Source organism: Macaca thibetana, chromosome 13, assembly GCF_024542745.1.
Source record: "Macaca thibetana thibetana isolate TM-01 chromosome 13, ASM2454274v1, whole genome shotgun sequence".
NCBI classification, from domain to species: domain Eukaryota; kingdom Metazoa; phylum Chordata; class Mammalia; order Primates; family Cercopithecidae; genus Macaca; species Macaca thibetana.
In genome coordinates this window covers 53,077,340-53,091,330 of record NC_065590.1, presented here as the reverse complement: position 1 = coordinate 53,091,330, position 13,991 = coordinate 53,077,340, and the positions used below count along the sequence as shown (strand labels likewise).

At 38.1% G+C, this 13,991-nt stretch overlaps 2 protein-coding genes across 3 annotated transcripts in view; one reads left to right on the top strand and one right to left on the bottom strand.

Moving 5' to 3' along the window:
• Positions 1–13,991, top strand: part of ACYP2 (acylphosphatase 2) — a 914,175-nt gene that overhangs the window by 466,527 nt on the left and 433,657 nt on the right. The window lies entirely within an intron of this gene.
• PSME4 (proteasome activator subunit 4) overlaps positions 1–13,991 on the bottom strand; it is a 106,477-nt gene that overhangs the window by 7,944 nt on the left and 84,542 nt on the right. For both annotated transcript variants that reach the window (XM_050753717.1, XM_050753718.1), the window contains 4 exons: positions 13,464–13,672; positions 11,866–11,951; positions 2,472–2,600; positions 1,183–1,338 (listed from right to left, as the gene is read on the bottom strand). In XM_050753717.1, coding sequence (XP_050609674.1) covers positions 1,183–1,338; positions 2,472–2,600; positions 11,866–11,951; positions 13,464–13,672 — 580 coding nt within the window. The remainder of the gene's footprint in view (positions 1–1,182; positions 1,339–2,471; positions 2,601–11,865; positions 11,952–13,463; positions 13,673–13,991) is intronic.

The window sequence follows — 13,991 nt, the reverse complement described above, 5'->3', positions numbered from 1 at the left end:
CTTTCCACTCCTTTATGTTCGTTTTTAAAGAATACAATAAGAAATTAGAAAAAAAAAAAAAAAATCACAGCTGTAAATATTTTAATTGAAGCCTGTTAAGAGTTGTTATAACCAGTCTGTGAGTACTACTGGGACTAGAAAATATCCACTCTCAGAATGTAAGAAATATAAATAGGCTCATTAGGAAGGTAGAGAAATTTCCATTCCTACTTTCCTGTGAGTAAAATCTATTTTCAACTCGAATAAGTATATAAAATACTATGAGTACTTTACTACAAGAAAAAACTATGAAGTCCATAAAACAAGCAACATTTTCACCAAAAATTCAATGACATTTTCTTCCTTAATGCCAACTTAAAAAGTAGTATCTCATGCCATATTTACTGCCAACATGCTTCTTACATTAGGCTGTATGGGATAATACATTATTTTTTTGTACAAAACATTAATGCAACCTCACCACAAAGTTATCTTTAATTTCTCTACCAAAGAAAAACAAAAAAAGGACAGCAAACCTATCTTAAGTCTATTGGATAGCAGCGTCTATGTGTAGATTTTTACTCCCTTTGAAACTGCCATCGTGCACATTCTCATTAAGTCCTTAAAAATCAGTACAACTAGTGGGACAATTACAGTTATCATCCCCAATTTCTCATAGTTAAGAAAATTTGGGTTCATGAGTATTATTTGCCCAACTGCAAAGAAAACAGAATGAAAACATGCCCAATTTTTCTTCCATTTGTATTATAAGGAATCATGATTAGGGTATCAAAATTACTCACATAGGGCTACGTTAAAATTAAATTTACTTTTATTTAATTTTTTTGAGTCAGGGTCTCACTCTGCTGCCCAGGATGAATGCAGTGGTGCAATCACAGTTCACCGCAGGCTCAACCTCCAGGCTAAGCAATGCTCCGACCTCAACCATCTGGATAGCTGGGACCACAGGCGTACACCATCACATCCAGCTAATTTTGGTACTTTTTGTAGGGACAGTCTTGCTACGTTGTCCAGCCTGGTCTTGAACTCCTGGCATCAAGTGATCTGACTGACTCAGTCTCTCAAAGTGTTGAGGTTATAAATATAAACAATTGCACCTGGCCACAAATACTTATTAAAAAGGGAACCATGATGGTTTCTTTAAATTGACTGAATTTCCATTTTCTATAATTTAACTTTTACCTCTAGTTGTTCGTCCTCCAAAAGACTTATAACCAGCCACCTGATATCTTTAACTGCATCTTCATTGTTTAGGAAAATAAAGAGGTTATAAAATACCATGGTCTGGAGGTAGGTCAGTATTGTGTATCGTGCATGCCAAGAACTGCTTCTTGCTGTCTGTGAAGGAGAAATAAACGATAAAGCAGTACTGACGAGAACATGAGGTGACAGATAGTGACATTACATACAAACAATGTAATATTCTAATTTAACTCTATTTTCACAGCTACAGCTAGGACAAGCTCATCTTATATTTCCTTATAAAAAAAGGTTGAATGAGGCCAGGTGCGGTGGCTCACGCCTGTAATCCCAGGACTTTGGAAGGATGAGTGAGGTGAGTGGATCACCTGAGGTCAGGAGTTCGAGATCAGCCTGGCCAACATGGTGAAACCCTGTCTCCACTACAAATACTAAAATTAGCTGGGTGTGGTGGCAGGCACCTGTAATCCCAGCTACTTGGGAAGCTGAGACAAGAGAATCGCATGAACCTGGGGGGCGGAGGTTGCAGTGAGTAGACATGGTGCCACTGCACTTCAGCCTGGGCAGCAGAGCAAACTCTGTCTCAAAAACAACAACAAAAATACCCACACAAAGGTAAAAGTCAATTTCACAAGAGATAATCAGTCATGATTAATGGCTCCTAACTCCTCTGAGGATGGCACATTATTTTACTTTTGGTAGCAGCAGTATGGTCTGGAAAGCAAATGATTAACAACTACTAAATTCTACTACAAAGAAATACCACTGTAGGTTGTTGAAAATATTTTCCAGTGTGTTACCAAATTTAAAATGAAAGCTATGGGAAGATGTCCACTTCCATATAACATGTGTAATGTCTGGAAAAAGCTGACCATACGGTATACTAACAATGCAGGCAGAGAATGTACAGTCAATATAGGTCTCTCTAGAATAGACCAGGTAACAGAAGTGAGCAAAACAAAGGAGAACTGGTAGAAAGGAACCACCATCCCCCTTCCTCATAAGCACTTTTTATCCAAAGCACTTAATAATGAATTAGCTCTCTGCATATTTTTGGCTTGAGTGACTTGCCCAAAGTCACCGAAGGCGGTGGCAGAGCCAGGCACAGAATCTAGGTCTGTTTCTTTGGTCAATATATATGTCTTCTCTTACACTAAAAGAAAATTCAAAACAAAAGCCAGGCGCTGTGTGCACTGCAGCTGACTATGAAATTCTTAGAATGGTAAACCAAAATCCCAATCAAAAGACATAAATAGTATAAACACTCTTACTTGTTTTAGCACCTGAAGTACCAAAGGCACTTGATGAGGGTAAAGCAACCCCTGAGACATTAACGATAAACATAACTTTGCATCTCTTTTCAGTTCATCGTAGCTATTGTCATTTTCCACTGGGGCAATCTAAAAAACAATGTAAAAAGGACAAAAAGGGAAAAATAATTGCCAGTAAGTACAAAGGCATCCTACATGAGAGATAATACATCTTTACTTTAAACAATTTTTATGGAAAAGTTCAAACATATAGAGAATAGTAAAATGAACCCCCAGGAGCCAATCACCTCTTCAATAATGACAAACTCATAATCTTTTGTTTCATTTTTTTGCTCCCCTCTGACTCCCATTCCCCAATGAAATTATTTGAAGCAAATCCCTATTTTTTCCTAAATATTTTATTATATTATTTCTAAAAGGTCTCTTAAAAAAGAATCATGTAATGGACATCATCACACATAAAACTTCATTACAGTTATAATATAAAATATGTAGCAGTACTCAGATTTCCCCAATTACCGCATTCATGTGTTATTACAACTGGGTTTCTGAAATCAGGTTTAAGATAATGACCATATATTGTACTTACTTCGTATGTTTCATAAATCTCTTTCAACGCATATATTCTCCCTACTATCTTAAAATCCCTTGCTCTGTATTTTTTTCCTTGAGAAAAAAGGCTGTGTCTGTTGTTTTGTAGTTTCCCCCACTGTGGCCTTCCCTGACTGCATCCCTGCAGTGGTATTGCTTGGCCCCAGTAAGTCTTATAAATTGGCTATTAGATGTAAAGGTCTGACTTTATTGAGGTTTACTTTTTTGGGCACAACGTAAGTGGTGCTATGTACTTCTTTCATTGATACTTAGTTTTGTCTTTCTGTGATAATCCATTACAAAAAGAGAGATTTGCGAAATGGTCATTCCTTCTTCATTATTAGCTAGAATACTTATATATATATAAAAGTTTTCCCTCATTCCAAATAATGATTTCCTGTCTGTCCTCCAAAAGTAAATAACAACTTTTAAAGGATTATCATTATGAATTCCAACAAATCTGATGGCTGTAGCCGCTGTCATTCTTTTTTTTTTTTCAGACAGGGTCTTGCACTGTAGCCCAGGCTGATGTGTAGCGGCACAATCATGGCTCACTGTAGCCTCAACTTCCTGGGGTCGGTGATCCTCCCACCTCAGCCACCTGGGTAGCTGGGACCTTAGGTACGCACCACCGTGTCCAGCTAATTTTTTTTTTTTTTTTGTAGAGACAGACTCTCACTGTGTTGCCCAGTTTGGTCTCAAACTCCTGGGCTTGAGCAATCTTCCTGCATTGGCCTCCCGAAGTGCTGAGATTACAGGCATGAGCCACTGTACCCAGTACCCGTATTTGTTTTCATGAAGAAATCAGGTTTGTCTGGTACCATACTTTGATTATGAATGTATGCTGTTTAATGCCTTAAATTCATTTTAAATATTTTTAAAATATACCCTTGCACATTCAGTAGGGGAAAGTTTTAATAAAGTTTGCTAAGGGACTCTGGGGTGCTAAGTTGGAGGGATCTCATGAGGCCAGCATGGATAACAGAGCAAGATCCTGTCTCTACAAAAAAAAAAAAATTAGCTAGGCTTGGTGGCACATGCCTATAGTCCTTGGGAGGCTGAGGTGGGAAGACTGCTTGAGCCCAGGAGTTCAAGGTTACAGTGAGCTATTATCACACCACTGCACTCCAGCCTGGGTGACAGAGTGATACCCTGTCTCTTAAAAACAATAACGTTTGCTAAGGGAAATTATTTCTACCAAACACTGGACAAACTATCATAGTGAATTAATACACTCAGCTTTAAACTGTTGTTAAAAAAAATTATTCTGACATTTGTTAAAATCATAAGGAAAACTTTATTCAGAGACATCAGGGGTAGGGGGATTCCTCCTAAACCAACTTAAAAGGATTCCTGCAAAAGGCAGAATAGGGTGATCAGATACCAAGGGTGGGGGATTCTTTCTAAACTAAATTAGAGACAGTCTTGCTAAAACTGGACCAAAGACAGACAAGCCAAAGACAGAGCCCAAGGATGAGATCTAGTCAGAAGGAGGGCTCACTCAGAGGAGCTGACTTAAGTTTGGTCAAGGAGAGTCTTTGTCATAACGAAGGCATGATTCAGTTCTTTTTTGTTATGGGTATTCAAAGACATTTCATAATGCTGAGTTTTAAATATTTTACCTCAGTTAAATATAATCCTTGGTATTTTAGAATAAAAATTATTTCTTTTTGCAAATTAAAAACATACTGAGTTATATGTTTTCACCTGTCCTACTGGGAAAAATCGGGATGTTTAATATCATACTGTAAAAGTGAGTCTCTGAGGAAATAACCAATAAAGAAGGGTGTGGAGCAGCGTCTAGCAAAAGCACATATTCATTTACTTTCTACTGGCAATGTATGTCTACCCTCCTATCTCAAAGATACACTAGCAAACATATGAAATGACTACACAAAGATCTACATTGTAGCACTATTTCAAAACACAACACTGGAAATAATTCAAATATCTATTGGATATGGAGAATGTCTGGTTAAATAAACTGTAGTACATCCTTGTAGTTTAGATATCCTATCATATGAATCATTCCTATTGTTATAAAGTAATCCCTTAAAAATCTCTTCAGAAAAGGCCGGGCGCGGTGGCTCAAGCCTGTAATCCCAGCACTTTGGGAGGCCGAGACGGGCAGATCACAAGGTCAGGAGATCGAGACCATCCTGGCTAACACGGTGAAACCCTGTCTCTACTAAAAAAATACAAAAAACTAGCCGGGCGAGGTGGCGGGCGTCTGTAGTCCCAGCTACTCGGGAGGCTGAGGCAGGAGAATGGCGTGAACCCGGGAGGCGGAGCTTGCTGTGAGCCGAGATCCGGCCACTGCACTCCAGCCTGGGTGACAGAGCGAGACTCCGTCTCAAAAAAAAGAATTTAAAAAAAAAAAAAATCTCTTCAGAAAAAAAGCAAAAGCAAAATGAAATAAGCGAACCTCACTGTTTATCTGGCTAGCAGAGACATACTTAGAGCAGTGACTTTTAAAAACAGTGTAATATATGCTTTGTGGGATGTATAAAAATCAAATTTAGAGTAACTGTCAACAGGAACCAAGAGTTTTCACGAGAGGTAAAAGATATAAAAATGCAAGTGGTTAAATAAAATCTTAGTAATTCCAAATTTGAATTGAAAATGTCAGTACGAGCTATCTCTCTTTAGAAAATGTGCTGTGTCCACCAAATAAGCCCAGAAACACTAACCAACTGAGTAACAATGAATATTCCTTGAGCCCAGGAGATTGAAGCTGCAGTGAGCTATGATCGTGCCACTGCACTCCAGCCTGGGTGACAAAAAAAGGAAAAGGAAATAACACTGAACATTAATTATTGAATATCAATTGGTGCGATGTCAGAACACATCATTTTTTAATCCCTGGCATGTGACCAAAATTACTTTATGAATTTAATTCAATCCCAGTAGGAATTGTGTTTATAAAGGTTTAAAAAAATTACAGAAGTATAAACTTGACAAGGAGATTCAAAATCCTGCCTTGGTGTGGGTGAGGAAGAATATGGTTGATGTAATTTAACCACATCTCCAAAATGGCAGGACATCCATAGAAAAGTAACTTAAGTTGGAAAATAAAAAATGAGCAGTATAAGGGTATTTCTTTTTTTTTTGAGACGGGGTCTCGCCTGTCGCCCAGGCTGCAGTGCAGTGGCGCAATCTCGGCTCACTGCAAGCTCCACCTCCCGGGTTCACGCCATTCTCCTGCCTCAGCCTCCCTAGAAGCTGGGACTACAGGTGCCCGCCACCACGCCCGGCTAATATTTTTTGTATTTTTAGTAGAGACAGGGTTTCACCATGTTCGCCAAGATGGTCTTGATCTCCTGACCTCGTGATCCGCCCACCTCGGCCTCCCAAAGTGCTGGGATTACAGGCATGAGTCACCGCGCCCGGCCAGGGTATTTCTTTAGAGACAAAGAGGTGTGCAAAAGCTTGAAAGTGGTGAACGTGGGCTGGGCAGAGTGGCTCATGAGGATCACTTGAAGCCAGGAGTTTGAGAGCAGCCTAGTTCCAGCTACACAAGACACTGAGGTGGGAGGATCACTTGAGCCCAGGAGTTTGAGGCCATCCTGGACAACACAGTGAGTTATCATCTCTTAAAAAAAAAAAAAAAAAATGCAGATACATCTCTTTTGCCCAGCAATTTTACACCTAGGAAATATCCTACAAATATGCTCACATGTGCAAGATACTTAAGAACAGCCAGAGGTTCCATCAACAGAAAACTGGTTAAATTTTTAAATGATGGTACAATTTAGTCATAAAAAGAGGCAATTTTGTGTAATGATATGAAAAGATGGACATGATATACTGAGTTAAAAACCAAAATCACCTTGCAGAATTAAGTAATTGTTATTCATAAAACAATTTCACAAACACATTTGTAGGGTATAGCAGAGACACATTCATAGTCAAAGGTATAAAAGGACATACACCAGCAAAGTCAGGGTACAAATGGTAAATGCTCAACAGTTCACATCTCTAGGCATTACAGGTGGAGTTCTTTTCCTGGTCATTTTATTCACACTCACAGTAAATATGAGGTGATTTACAGTTTGGGTAGTTAACTGTGGTATAAAAAAGAAGATATTCATTTGCTGGCAAGGTCTATTATCACCAGAATTTAAGATGACTCACTCGTCTGTTGAATCAGCAGTCTCTCTTCCTATCATTATGGAAAAAATGTGTTTTTCTAATGAAATTAAGACACAATATTCTCAAGTACAGCATGGGTGAAAATGTTCTACTAAAAAGAGTAAAATCCTAAAATCCAATAGATAAATTTCACCAGATAGATTCTATACTAAACTATGTTAACCAGTAGAAAATGCGGTTCATTTAGTTAGCAAAGGAATCACCATATATTTTTCTCCTGATTATTGAAAAAAAGTTTTTCTAAAGAAATACCATCAATGTGAGGTGACTGTATCCAATGTACCACAGTATCTGTACATTCTTCTCTAAGTTTCACATATGCAAAACTATAGTGGTGGATTTTGAGGAGCATTTTCTGAAGTTTGAAACTTAGGATAAAATACCTCTCCTCCCTCCTGACCACCACCATTTGAGCCCTTAATTGTTCCAAATTAATATTAAGTTAAAGATCAGTAAAATAATAATATAAGTATGTACTTTACCACTGTGCTTTCTGCTTTCCAGGTATGTCATTTCATCCTTCTAACAATTCTGTGAGGGATACTGATATTAAACTCCCACTCTTTATATAGGAGGGAAGTTCAGAAGCTTGTGCAAGGTCACAAAGAAAGCACCTGTCACAGGCAGAATTTTTTTTTTTTTTAAACTGTCACCCAGGCTAGAGTACAGTGGCCAGATCTGGTTCACTGCAGCCTCCGCCTCCAGGGTTCAAGCAATTCTCCTGCATCAGCCTCCTGTGTAGCTGGGACTACAGGTGTCTGCCACCACGCCCGGCTAATTTTTGTATTTTTAGTAGAGATGGGGTTTCACCATGTTGTTCACGCTGGTCTCAAACTCCTGATCTCAAGTGATCTGCCCGCCTTGGCCTTCCAAAGTGCTGGGATTACAGGTGTGAGCCACTGTGCCCAACCTACAGGCAGGATTTTAAACTAGGACTCTATTTACCCGAAAGCCAGGACTTTGTAAGCTATTATTGGTTGGAAAACCTCTTCCTTTAATCTTAAGAATATGAAGACTCTTAGACCAGAATAGGCAAGTTTATATATAGATATATATAAATATAAATTTAATAAATATATATTTCAAGGTTTTTTATGGATATAAAACTGCTTTTTATGGGATAGGATAAATAAGATTTTTAACAGAACAGCCAATGTACCATATGTTTCTTACAACAATGTGTTAGCTGAAGTAGATCCAGCATTTTCACTTCTTGTGATTTATCCTATAAAAAACATGTGCAAAGTGCAAAAGATATATACAAGATGTTCACTGTATCATTAATGAGGAGGAACATGTCTACAGTGTTTACCATGTGCCTGATGCTGCTTTAAGCACTTAGCATATGAAAGCACCCTTTATTCTCTCAATTTAGGATACAATATCTTTTAATCTAAACTCTTGCTGCAACTCAGGAAATGGAAAATGTACCTAATTCCTTGTTATCAGACTCAGCCACCCACTCCTCAATTTGGATAATGAGGAACACGTATTAACTCACTTAATCCTTGTAACATCCTCAGGATGCGTGGTGGTATTACCCCCATTTTACTGATGAGAGGGATAAAGTTCGGAGGGGTTGAATTAGATGCCCATGATTACATAATGAGTTCATGGCCCATGGAGATGAATTTGATCCAGGCAGCCTGGCTCAAAACTTCATGCTATTAATGACTCCACTCACTGCCTCTTGTTGTCTACCTAGTGAACAACTGTGATAAAACCAAATATCTACTACTAGAGAGCACACTGGATATTAAATTCTATAAGCCACATAAGGAATAATACAGATATCTACTTACTGACGTGGAAAGGTACATATATTGATTACGTTCATAAAAGGGAAGCTGTAGAGCTACTGGCATGACTCTACTGAAAAACAACTATGTAGGAAAATAACATTTGAGGAAATATAAATAAAAAGAGAAATATATATAAATAGAAATAATATAAATAAAACTATGAACATTGGCTGTTATACACAATTAGTCTTGTCAGTCTATCTTATAGATTTTTTATGAGTATGTGCTGCATTTATAAACTCACAATAATTTTAAGCAAAAAAGATACATATGAGAAAGGTTAATGGTAATGGTAGTTTATGAATATTTCCTTCCAACTTTCTAAGTTTTCTCTCAATAGGCATTTATTTCTTTCTAAAAGGAGAGAATTAAACTTACACTGTTACTGAAATTTTCCACAAACTTCAAAGTAATGAAACTCATTTTTATTAAATTAGGAATGGGAGACCAAGCACAGTGGCTCATATCTGTAATCCCAGCACTTTGGGAGGCTATTGTGGGAGGACCACTGGAGACCAACCTGGATAACATTAGACCCCAACTATACAAAAATTTTTGAGAAAATTAGCCAGGCATGGTTGGTGTACACCTGTAGTCCCAGCTACTCAAGAGGCTGAGGCAGGAGGATTGCTTGAGCCCAGGAGATTGAGACTGCAGTGAGCCATGACTGCACCACTGCAGGGAGACTGTCTCAAAAAAAAAAAAGTGGCGGGCAGGGCGGGGGGCCCAGGTGATAAGCTGCCATCCACTGGTCTCTCCTCTGAAATGCATGTTGTTGACCACCCACGATCAGGTAATTTGGGTTTTAAACTTTGGAGAGTTGATAATAATCTAGTCCTTTAAATGGTTCTAATTTAGTTCATATAAGTAAGTTATGAGGAATATGCTAACTGAATCATCTCTATTTGTTGTGTTCTCATCACCCCTAACCTGTGAATGTTGGCTCAATTCTTACACTTTTTTTTTCCCATCTACACCCATTCCCTTGATGATCTCATTCAATTTCATGGTTTTAAATACCATCTATGTTGATGACATTCAAGTTTGTACCACCAGGCTGCATGCTCCACTGAACTCTGAATGTGTACCCATTATCTTCACTTATAAAAGCATCTTGACTTACAAGTCTTGTAAGCATCTGAAATACGTTGGAAAGGGAATTTCTGACCTCCTCTTCAACTCCTTCTGTGCTCCTCTCATGGTTTAGTAAACAGGTTTCTTTTAAACGCCTCTCTTTATCCTCACCCTCTACACATCTGATTTATGGGCAAAATAACTATGATGTGATGCCTTTGTACCTCTGGCCCCATTCATCATGATGGCCTAGGAGATTCTCAACCTCAATATTAGTATATCCAGGTGAAATGTTAGGCTTGTCAATGGTAACTTATATTGCACAGCTTTCTTTGTTTTTTTCTGAGATGAAGTCTCGCTCTGTTGCCAGGCTGGAGTGCAGTGGCGCAATCTCAGCTTACTATATACTATAACCTGCACCTCCCAGGTTCAAGCGAGTCTCCTGCCTCAGCCTCCCAAGTAGCTGGGACTAGAGGTGTGCACTGCCATGCCCAGCTAATTTTTGTATTTTTAGTAGAAATGGGGTTTCACTATGTTGGCCAAGATGGTCTCGATCTCTTGACCTTGTGATCTGCCCACCTCGGCCTCCCAAAGTGTTGAGATTACAGGCGTGAGCCACCGCACACGGCCTCTATCATACAGCTGTCTAATGACCTAAGTTTTTCATAAACTTCAAGTGAATTCAAATCATTCTTCTACCAACTGCACTCTTACATACTTGCCTATATTTGTTCTGAATGAAAGAAAAGGGATGGAACCCCAGCTATCCTAACAATCATTGCACATTATGAATTTATGAATGTTCTATATCTGCTTGGTATGTGACAGAGGAAAAACATTTAAGTACTAGGTAGACTAATCCTACGTACACCAAAGACCTATAGGTAAGAAGGACTTATACGCTAGCAGCTACTGTCTACTTTTATACCCCAAAAGATCCCAGGGATATTCCTGGGTATCATCGTCTGCATAGCATTCTTAAAATATTTTAGTAGTTCAGTCTTTGAAAGTTACTGGTACAGTTATCTGTTTGAAATTTCCTAAAGACAAAGTATACTATAGCAAATCAAAAGTTTACCATGCCATTTGTTAATCAACAATAATAAGGGCTCTCCTCCTCGGATAATAATAACTGTACTGATGAATAATGTCAAAAAGTGGTGATGTTTATGCCAAGCCTTTCAAATGTATAATTAACACTGTTTTCCTAACCACAGTCAACCATATCATTATTGAAAACTATGATTTTGGAAACTAATGAGTCAACCTGTGACCTTAGTTCTACTAGCTGCATCTCCTGAGTAGATGATTAGATAAAACCACTCAAACCATGCCTTTCATTAAAAAAATGTCATTATATGATACCAAAGGCAAATGATTTCCTGCAGATATTTGTTAAAAACAGTTATAGGGCCCTTTAACATTGTAAAATAAACACAACATACTGAACACTTTCGTTTGTAGATTATATTAGTAAAGAAGTCAGAAATGGCTATATTAAAACATTTCTTTGTAGCTTTTCTTTTAACTATTAATAGTCCCTCTAATCTATTATTACTGAGAAATTAGCTATCAGGTAAAACAATATGCTGTTAAAATTTCATGTAGCTGTCAAAATCTTGCTATCACCTAATATTAAAAACACAATTTCAACAAATATTAAACCACTATCACTTAATGATTTTTCTGTGACCATTTTACTTTTTAGAGTTCCAATCAAAATTCACACACTGTCTGAAGAAAGGAGATGCATTCTTAATTTAGCAAAACCTTACCTTAAAAAACAAAGGTAGAAGCTGAAGTTGTTCTGTGACTGCTGTAGAAAAGGATCTTCCTGCACTTGCCATCAGCCATTTCAATACTATTTTGAAAACAAAGATGCAGAGTAAGTCTTTGCTATTCATTTACAGACCACAAAGTAGAACAATACTATAATGTTAGTGTCAGACAGCCACTCCAATCGCTCTTCAATGTTACGAAAGAGATCATCTATGTTACTTCATAAATTAGACACTTATTGAGAAGCAGTATAACAGCACCCAAAATAAAATTTAAAACTTTTATGCATAAAAAGATACTATCCAGAGAGTAGAAAGACAACCCACAGGAGAAAATATTTCTAAATTGTGTATCTGATAAGGCATTGATATTAGAATAAATAAAGAACTAAAGCTCAAAAACAACAAAACAATCTAATTCAGAAATGGGCTGGGTAAAGTGGCTGGCTCATGCCTGTAATTCCAGAACTTCTGGAGGCCAAGGCAAGAGGATCCCTTGAGCTCAGGAGTTCAAGACCAGTCTGAGCAACATACGGAGACCCCTGTCTCTAGAAAATATTTAAAAATTAGCTGAGTGTGGTGGTGGTGCACACCTGTAGTCCCAGCTACTTAGGAGGCTGAGGTGGGAGGATCTCTTGAGTCCTGGAGGTTGAGGCTGCAGTGAGCAGCCTGGACGACAAAGTGAAAGGTAGCAGAGGGGTGGGTAATGACATGAGTAAATATTTCTCCAAACAAGAAATACAAATGGCTTATAAAGATTCTTGAAATATCAGTAATCATTAGGGAAATGCAAACCAAAATACCTCTTCGTACCCACTAAGATGGCTGTACTTTAAAAAAGTATACCACAAGATACTTCTTCATACCCACTAAGATGGCTATACTTTAAAAAAGCAAGCAAACAGAAAACAAGTGGTGAGAACACGGAACGCTTGTGCGTTTGCTGACTGGAATGTAAAATGGTGCAGCTGCTGTGGAGAAGAGTCTGGCAGCTCTTCAAAAACTTAAGCACAGGAATACTACATGGTCTCACGATTCCACTTCTAGTACATACCCTGAAGAACTGCAAGCAAGCACTCAAACAGGTACTTACACAAACATCAATGTTCAGAGCAGCATTGGTCACAATAGCCAAAGGTGGAAACAACCCAAATATCCAGCAAACAGACGAATGACACAACATGAATCAGAAATTCATTCATTCAACTTGAAAATACAATGTAACATGAAATAAGCCAGACACAAAAAAGACTTGTGATTCAACTTATATGACCTACCTAGAGTGGGCAAATTCAGAGATGGAAAATAGACAGTGGTTACAAAGGATGTGGGGAGGGAAAATGAGGAGCTGTTGTTAAAGGGTACAGAGCTTCAGTTTCGTATGGTGAAGAGAATTCCAGAGATAAATGGTGGTGATGGTTGCATAAGGGTGTGAATGTACTTAATGCCACTGAACTGCACACTTAAAAATGGTTAAAACAGTAAATTTGTCATTATGTCTATTTTACCACAATAAAAAAAGAGGTGGGAAAAAACTCCACAGGATAATCAAATAAATGTTTTCAAATGAGTTTCTACTAATTTTATCCACTTACTGGTTTTCAAGAGTTTAATGCCCTGAGTTCGTTCATCTTCTTCACCAATTCCATTTTCTTCCATAACATGGTTCTGAATTTCTTCATCCACATCCATGAGAGGTTTCAATTTCTCCAGAATTCGAGCAGTAAACTCAGGGACATGAGGCGATGTGGTTGGTGCGGTATTTGGCAAAGAAACATCAATCATGAATATGTAGGTCAGCACGCTGCAAAATAAAATACTTCATATAGGAAGAGGTACCACATTACCAATAAAAATGAGGTTCAAAAGTTATGACCCAATCAAAGCAAACTGTCCCAAGACAATTCCTGGAGTGGGTCTTAGATTATGCCTGTGTGTAAAAGAAGCCTTATAATTAAGAGGTATTGAAACTTAAGTGTTGTGACTGCTCATCTTTGGCTTCTGAGGACGCTGCTGTCCTAGTTTACATTCAGTGTTGCATCTTGGTTCCCACGACACAATAGCAAACAATTTGAGAAAGACACCATGAAACCCACTGACAACATAACCAGCATGTATTATTA